Here is a 9,228-nt window from a genome sequence, read left to right on the forward strand (position 1 = left end):
GTCCTAATGTTTCAGATTTGTGACTGGGGATGCTCTGGAAGAATAGTCTGGAAATTATGACCTTCATCTGGCTATTGAAGCTGTTAAAGTCTCCAAAGAAGCCATTCTTACATTGTGTCATGAAGTTATTACTCTATCTCAAATCTGTGCCGGAAAGAAAATAAAATGTGTGTTAATGTATATATGATAAGCTATGTTTTATTGGACTAATCATTACAGAACTTTTATTAGGCACCTACTGTGAGCCAGGCACTGTGCTAGTGTCTTTGAAGGCATTATTGAATTTAATGCCCACAAAATGCCTCTGTGGTGAGCAGTATTGTTATTCTCATTTTGCATGTAAGGAAGTTAAGGCTTAAGAAAGTTGTGTAGCTTCCTCAGGATCACCAAGCCAGTTAAGTGACAGTGTCAGATTTCAAATTCAGACTTTGAAATTCATTCTCTAATTTCTTCAGGCTACATGGATCTGTTCGGTCCAGTCCAGCTGTCCCAAGTTCTACTTTGGTGTTTGAGGCTGAAACCCCAACTACTAATTTTACTTGCTTTGCTTTACTACTTGTGTCTTTGTTGAGTATATCCTCCTCCAGAAAGAAGGGACGTGGCAAGACAGAGGCAGCAAGATTTTATTCAACAGGTACTTATTGGCACCACCACGTGCAGACCTCTGCACTGTGCAAACAGGACAGACATGTTCCTGAGAAGATGTGTGGATAAGTGCACGAATGTGTGGATAGATGGATAAAATAAATTAGGGGGAAACATATGGAATAAATGAACAAATAAGTTAATCATGGCCTGAGAGAATCAGAGGGACGAGTGGATGGCATGGGTGGGTGGGTGAATGGGGAGGTAAACGAACGAACGAATGAATGAACGAAGTGGTTTTGAGTTTGCGCTACCAGAAGCCCAAGCGCTTGGCGGGCGGGTGGGCGGAGGGGCGGCTACTCCACACAGTACGGTAGGTGCAGGCTGCTCCTCCTGGAGCCCCGCTCGCACCGCCTCCCCCACCCCTCCTGCTCCTCCTCCTCCGCCGCCGCCGCCGCCGCCGTCGGGCGCCCGCCGGCCGCCACGACCCCAGTCCCCGGCTGGCAGACGGAGGAGGCGACCGCCGCGCGCTGCTGCACTGGTCCTGCCGCCGCCGCTGCCGCCGCGATGCGCAGCGGGGCCGAGCCGCCCGGGGGCCGCCGACGCCGACGCCGCCGTGCCGCACCATGAAGCTCCGCAGCAAGGCGGCGGCGCTGCTCCTGCTCGCGCTGGCCGCGCTGCTGCTGGCGCTGCTGTCCCTGCGCGCCGGCCGCGCTGAGCCCCCTGCGCCGCCCGCGCGCCCCGCGTCCGCCCCGCAGCGCCACCCCGCGCCGGTCCCCGCACGCTGGCCGGGGCCAGGCGCCCTCCCCAGAGCCGGCCCGGGAGCTCGGAGGCGCCGTCCCCCGCGTCCGCGCCCTAGAGCGGACAGCCGGGGCGCTGTGAGACTGGAGAAGTTGGCTAGGTGAGTCGTGGCAACCCCAGAATCCCATCTGGGGACCCGTGTCTCGCTCCATACACCCGTGTCAAGTCCAAGGGAGGCTTTGGGCCGGAGAGACAGACTTCCAAGTTTCACCCACGGGCTGCCCACATCTGTTTCTTGGCCCGATTGAAATGAAGACCCACCTTGGTGGACTCCTCCTAACAGCTCAGTGCTGATAATCATGTACATTTTGAAGTGTCAAGGAAAGTGGTTTTGTACGTTACATTTTTTAACTGTCAAGGCAAGGCGTATTTTTGCACTCTTGCAAACATGCACTCTTTGTTTAATTTTTCAAAAGCCATCACGATGCAAGAATGCTTATCTAATTCTCATGTTTCACTGGAGAATTTTGCCGAAACCGTAGATCTGATTGAGTTGGAAAAGTTAGATGTTTACCAAGGACTGGCTGCCTCTTATTCAACCTCGAGTACCCCCGTGCTTAGAACAGAAGAGACACTTGACCTAAGTTTATTATAAAGAAGTTTTCTCCTTGAAAGGACTCTTGAGTGGTACAGAAAAGACGGAGTGGGGGTTTCCTGATCTTCATTCTGTTTCAGGTTCAAGTGTGGTCAAAGGGTCCTACAAGGAAAACATCTTAACCTTCGACCTTCTGTTTGATACTGTTTCCCGTCACAAAGCTTACGCGTGGAGGCTTTTCATCCGAGCGCTTTGTCTTTGGCCTTTGGGTTGCTGGAGCGCCCGCAGGTTAGGGATTTGCGTTCATTTCCTTTGTTGTGGTGGGTTTTCCACCATCCCTTGTCTTGTAGCGGGTCTGTTTCATCTGCCCTTTTCAAAACTGTTGTTTCTAACTGCCATTGCAACGTCCTCATTTGCTGGGCTCTTTAATTTCAACCTGAAAAAAGTTGAAAAATTCCTTTTTGACCATAATGACTAAATCTCTTTGGCGCTATTACTGTAATCAAGAGAAAAGACACGAAACCTCAAAAAGGAGCTGTGTCAGCTTTGTTTGCCTTATGCCTCAGTACAGATGGATACTGACAAGTTTTAGTGGGGAAAAAAGCTCCCAATAATCTATCACTTTAAAGTACTTATAACACTTTACAGCTCTTTCTGGATGTATACAATTTTTAAGGATATATTTGTTAGGAAATTAATAGGATTTCCCCTCTTCTATACTGGAATTTCTTATAATAGATTAATTAGGGTTTAACTGCAAGTTTAATATAATTTCTAAGTTTGATGGGACAACTGGTAAGATAATAATATAATAACTGTCACCCCTTAACGTAGCTAACCTATTGCCAGGGACAGTGCTAACCGCAGTACATAAAAATAGTCACAGTTAACACTTACATATACAGCTACATAATCCACACCATAACCTCCCCCTACCCCCGATTTTTCTTTTTTTGAGACAGATTCTCGCTCTGTCGCCCAGGCTGGAGTGCAGTGGCTCGATCTTGGCTCACTGCAACCTCTGTCTCCCAGGCCCAAGCCTCCTGGGTTCAAGTGATTCTCATGCCTGAGCCTGCCAAGTAGCTGGGATTACAGGCGTGTGCCACCACGCCTAGCTAATTTTTAGTAAAGAGACAGGGTTTCACCATATTGGCCAGGAACTCCTGAGCCCTAATGATCCACCTGCCTCAGCCTCCCAAAGTGCTAGGATTACAGGTGTAAGCCACAGTGCATGGCCCACACCATAACCCTTTGATAGTCGTTCTCAAAGTGTAGACTTCAGAGCAGTGGCACAGGCATCATCTGGGAACTTGTTAGAAATGCAGATTCCTGGCCCCACCCCAGCCCTACAGAATCAGAATCAGAATCAGCAACCTGTGTTTTAACAAGTCCCTCCTGTTGTTTCTCATGCATAACAAAGTTTGAGAACCTGCTTTGCAAATAAGCACCAATGTGATCCCCACTTTTCAGATGAGAAAAGTATTGCACAAGGGTTAGCAATTCGTCCAAGGTTCACAGGTAACCTGGTAGAGAAGGATAAAGATTCAGGCAGTGTGGGCTCTGGTTGAGCACTTACCTGTTATGCTGATGTCATGCCATAGACTTGCCTGCAATTCGTAATTTTACTGAGATGTTTTTGAAAGAAACACTATAGATTTTTGGAACTGTCTCATTCTTCAAGGTGTTGAGAACAGTGGCGCAGCATCTTTTTGTCTCTATCTGAACAAAGTGGCTCTGACTAGGAGGAGATCATGAACAGAATCCAAATGGATGTTTTAGGGAAGGACTATTTCCAGGAGCAACCGTACACTTGAAGCCATTTTTCTTTTGAACATATCTCTTAGATTATCATGGAAATCATGGCCAACACCATAGGAATAAAGAACAAGATTTTAAAACTGGGGAAGGAATAAAAAACAAAACAGGAAGTCTCAGACTCAAATGCGTAAACAGCCGACATTTTCTGGGATCTTTCTCTTGCTACCTCAACAGAAATGGCAGCAGAAGATTCTGAAGTTGTGAGGGAGCAGGAGGAAAGATCTCTACTAGGGCTCCTTTATTGCTTTCCTAATTCTGCTTGGGTTAAATTTTTGTGGTTTAGGAGGAATTTTATTTAGGGAAGGAAGAGAAAGCCTCGTGTTTTCAGAAAACGAGTGCTTTAATCTCTTGACATGGCTAGAATCCAGAAGAGATGAAGGCTATGTGATCTCATCTCTCTGGCCTGGGGAGGGTCAGACTTGCAGTTGTAGTTAGCTGAGAGCCTGGAGTTGGATGCGACACAGTCCACCACCTGCTTACCATCCACAGCCTGTGCTGCCTCGCCTCCCCTAGGGGGCTGCTGTAAGTGAAGTTCTGCCACGTCAATGCAGGAAACATAGCACTCTCCTTCCACATCTTGTTTTCATTTCACAGAAGTTTCCAAGGACTTGCCTCGTTAGTAGGCAGACCCTACAATTTTATAACTAGTCATTTGTATGCAATCTGTCCTGCGGTGGCCTCCTTCTCTATAAATATAAAGCCAGAAGGTAAGTAAGGTCTGAGCTTTTCTGTCAAGGGTGGAGAGGATTTGAAAACGAACATCTTACTGGAAGCAGCAGTCCCAGTGCACAAGAGAAATGAAATCTTCCTTCTATTTTGGTTTATTGGTGATTTATAGCTGGCTGACTTCCAAAAAGAATTTGAGACGACACATAGTAAAAGGCACATATACAATAAGTCCATTGAAATGATATAAAAAGTGAAAAGTCATAAAGAAGAGGGGTAAATAAATACTGTTGTCAAAAAATAAACAGTACTTTTGTTAGTAGGATTAAGTGTTAAATTTAACTCTAAGCTTTCCAGCAGCCATTTGAAAAAGGGAACCATGATGGGCTGCCTCATTTTCACTGAATAAGAGGAAAGGTTTATCAAGAGAGATCTTTTTTTTTTTTTTTTTTTTTNTTTTTTTTTTTTTTTTTCATGGAACTGCGTCATAAGATGAGAATTGTACTTGGGAATAGATTTTAGACATTAGAAGACTCTCTTTAGGTTGCTTCTGAAAACTCCTCCTTGAGCCCACATATGGAAAAGGAAGTTTACCTGCGAATCAGTGCAATATAAAAAAGAATTTGGCATGTGGAGTCCAGCAAACTGGGTTCTAGTCCAAAGCCATTTCAGCTTATTTTCTTCATCTGTGAAATGAGTAAATTAATCCAAAAGTTGTCTGAGATCTCTTCCAGCTCAGGCATTTGATGATCCTGTGATGAGATCATCAAGTTTAGCAACAAAATCCCAACGATGGCTATCGCATGGCCCTTTGTGCTAACTCTTGCAAAATCACTGTTTCTCATTTATGGGCTCCATCCTCGGACTCTTGCTGATTACTCAACCTCAACCCTCTCCAGAACTTTATTCTTTTTCTTCTGTGTTGGCCTGGATACTGCTGTTTCTTTTAAAATATGGCTTCTAAGGGAGACTTAAGCTACATCTAAGCCCTGTAGTTTTCCTCTGCCATTTCATTCCACAGTCATTCAGCAAAGGTGATTGCACATTTACTCTACCAGGCACTCCTGGTACAATGGTGAATGGAGATGCTGCCCTCCCAGAATTTGGGGATGAGGGAAAGGAGACAATACAGAAATACATTACACTTGGCAGCATCCCCAGCTGCTCCAGTGAAAGGAATCATGCGTCTCATCAAGAGACACAATTTCCTGCAGTTCTCTTTAGTGTCTGAGATAAGTGTTCTCAGAGTATTCAAACCTGAATAAACGTCTCACTAAGAAGAGATGGTGTTCTACAGCAAAAGGCTTCATCTATGGCCATCCCATAATTAGCCGAGAACCCCCAGAGCACATTAAAGGTGTCCAGATCTTGAGCACCATCTATGATATTATGTAGTGTGAGTCTTGATTCTATCCACAATTCATTTTTGCTGATTGGTTCATGAATCCCCTCGATCACCCTCCACACCTACTCACGCAGTAAGCCCTCTTGGTTCTGTCTCAAAAGTACATGCCCCGGTTCCACCATTTCTACTCCGTGGTTACTTACTGAGCTCCTAACCACCATTATTCCCTGCCTGGACACCTACAGGTGCCTACTCTCTGGTTTGTGTGGTTTCACTCTAGCGCCCTCTACAGTCCATTTTCCTCACAGCTGCTGAAATAATCTGTGCTAAGTAGACCAGATGGGGTTCCACCCATTTGCTGATTAAAGCCCTCTAAAATAAATTTCAGTTTCCCAGTGTGACCTTTGAGCCCTTGCCTGATCTTAACCCTATTTAGTGTTCTGGCCGCCTCTCCTGCCACTCCCCATTCACTTGCTCCGCTTCAGCCACACTGACCTTCAAATACACCAAGCCCATTCCTGCTTCAGCAGTATGCATCCATTCTCTGTGCTGGAATGTCTGCGCACATCCTAGCACGGCCAACTCCCCCTTTTCTTTCAGGACTATGCTCAAATGTTTTCTGAGAGGGGTCCTCCTAGCTGTTGAAGAACACAGGGTCCTCCCCATCACTCTCTTCTTCCTTACCCTGCCTAGTGCTTTGCTTTTCATAGCACCCACTGTATGAATATTGTATTTTATTTGTTCCTGCCCCCTCATGTACACTTAACAGTGATCTCTTTAATCACTGTTTCACTGACTCCTAAAACAGAGATGATCTCATGGTAGATACTCAATAAATATTTGTTGAATGAACTAATGAATGAGTGCAGGACCTGGCTGTGCAAGACCTATTCTATGACTTTACTTATAGTATTAAGCTCCTTCTTATCTAATAATATTCAAAATAGTCCTATAGCCTTTAGAAGAATAGTGAGGGTCTTTAATAGTAACACCATTAAGGCTAGGCACAGTGGCTCACACCTGTAATCCCAGCACTTTGGGAGGCCGAGGTGGGCAGATCATGAGGTCAAGAGATCGAGGCAATCCTGGCCAACATGATGAAACCCCGTCTCTACTAAAAATACAAAAATTAGCTGGGCGCGGTGGTGGGCGCCTGTAGTCCCAGCAACTTGGGAGGCTGAGGCAGGAGAATCACTTGAACCCAGGAGGCAGAGGTTGCAGTAAACCAAGATTGCACCACTGCACTTCAGCCTGGGCAACAGAGCAAGACTCCATCTCAAAAAAAAAAAAAAAAAAAAAAAAAAAAAAAAAAAAAAAAAAAGGTAACACTGTTAAAAGAAAGGGATGTTTCTCCTTTTAAATAGATTTTATTATTTTTTATTATTTGTAATAAAAGGAGGAGAGGTAAGAGAGTTTTTAGAAAACTAAATGGGGTTGAGATCAGGCAAGAGCTCAAAGGCCACACTGGGAAACTGAAATGTATTCTTAGTATGATGGGAATTCAGTCACTGGAAGGCACAGTGAGATAGTGTCTCACTAGGTCACCCCAAGGGAGTGTCTGAGACCACCATGATGATCCATCCCTTTCATAGTGTGAGCTTCTTGTATCCAGGACTAAGCCCATCAATCCATTCATTTCTCTGCCAATAGCTATTGGTTCACAGGTGTGTCATATGACCCAACCTGGCCCAATCAGCCAGAAGGAAAGAACTTATTTTACATTATTAAACAAAAGACTCCATCTTCTAGATACAACCAAGGAAATAAATAGCTCCAGCTGCCACCATGATCATAAAGGAATCCCCTTTAGGATAAAGCCATCTGTTTGGGCAGTAGAAAAAGAAAGAAAATATGGGTCCTTGAGGACAGCACTGAGTCCCGGAGTCAAGGCATCCTAAGGTCTAACGTTTCTTGGGCCCTGTGTTGAAGTTGAGGGTTCCGTAATTACATCCAAAATAATCTTAGCTGAACCAGATGGTTCTTTTAAATAAAAATCTTGGAACTATTGATGTGGAGAAAGTGGAATAGTTGGGGGGGCACCCAGGAAGTGAGCACCCACCACTCTGGAGCAGCCATTGTGTGCACTTGACCTTATCAAATGCTGTGGGTAACTTACCAGAGGTAGGTTCCTGAGTGAAATTAGAGCTTTTCTTAAGGATTTTTAAAAACTGGGATCACAGACTATATGGTAAATGTACCTGATAGCAGTAGCTTGGGCATACCTGTAGAATGACCCTGCGAGGCAGACACACCTGAACGTGTGTTCCAACCTAGGGAATCGTGGAGCGGCCAACCCAGAGATTCATTCTTACGTTTTATGAGGAACATCTGAGCCCCCGTCTTTTCCCGTGGAATACGGGCTGTACGGGGGATTGAGGCCGGGAGTTTGGGGTTGCATGAAGGTTGCCAGGTGGTGGTCGTTGAGGGGAGGGTGGTAAGTGAAAACACTGCAATACATAAACTGCACACCTTTTGCAAGCAGTTGCAGTTCTTCTGCGCAGCTCTCCCAGTCTGGCCTGGGCAGTCATCTTGTCCAACCCACCACCACCGGGCTGTATATAAGGCAGTCCTCCTGCCCAGCCCGCTGCCACTGAACTCTCTCCCCTGTATGGAAGCCCCCAGTAAAACCCCAGGTCTCATTTCCTATCTCTGTCTCTTCTTCAGCTCTTGAACCTGGTGCCTTCTCCACTGAGGTTAATAGGGGTTTGGCACAACAGAGACCTAAGGGAACAGCATAAGGGCAAACTGTTTCTAGTGGCTGAAGCTGTACACTATGCAACTCAGAGATTGCAGCCGTATTTCTGCCAGTGGAAAAGGCTGTTCTGCAATGGGTGTTCATGGGAACCAAGATGATATGGAGAGACGAGAAGTGACGCAGAGCAACCCAGATGGGGTGGGGTGGGGTCAGGTGGTCTCTCGGGTCAGTTCCCAGTGTTGTTCTAAGGCCAGCTTCTTGCCTTTCACTGGCTGTGCTGTCTCAAGCTTTTTTAGATTCCGTGATGTAATCAGTTCCCCTTTTTCTTAATCTAATTTGACTTGCATTTGTTACTTACTAGCAAAGAGTCCTAACTAATTTGAATATAGCACCTGCGTTTAGCACCTTTACTAAATTCAGTAAATACTGGCCATATTGACACTGTGTATTTTAAAACTCACAAGTGAGAGTCTTTGGAAGAGAAGTTGAGAACAGATTTTCTTTAGGAATACTTCTCTTCATTTATAATTCACTGTAAAAAAACAAAAGACAAAGTTTTATGCTATACATATGTTAGCACAATTTTACAAATAATAAAAGACTTCTGTTCAAGATAGAATTCATTTTACATTTGCCTTAAATATTCTGATTTATATCAGATTATGAAGTTCTGAAAACTTCTCCTGGAAAAATAAGCTTTTTGACATGTACCTTTATTGGGAGTTGCTGATTTTGTGCTAGCAAAAAGAACCCTGATATATTTCTTGTTTTTTTTTTTTTTTT

At 44.9% G+C, this 9,228-nt stretch overlaps 1 protein-coding gene across 1 annotated transcript in view; it reads left to right on the forward strand.

Annotated features, from left to right (window-relative positions):
- The first annotated feature begins 1,016 nt into the window (after positions 1 to 1,016).
- Positions 1,017 to 9,228, forward strand: part of GXYLT2 (glucoside xylosyltransferase 2) — an 86,231-nt gene continuing 78,019 nt past the window's right edge. Inside the window, exon 1 of the mRNA XM_017543311.2 lies at positions 1,017 to 1,486. Within this exon, the coding sequence (XP_017398800.1) occupies positions 1,212 to 1,486 (275 nt within the window). The 5' untranslated portion in view covers positions 1,017 to 1,211. The remainder of the gene's footprint in view (positions 1,487 to 9,228) is intronic.

This window comes from Cebus imitator, unplaced genomic scaffold, assembly GCF_001604975.1.
Source record: "Cebus imitator isolate Cc_AM_T3 unplaced genomic scaffold, Cebus_imitator-1.0 Scaffold152, whole genome shotgun sequence".
Lineage (NCBI taxonomy): Eukaryota > Metazoa > Chordata > Mammalia > Primates > Cebidae > Cebus > Cebus imitator.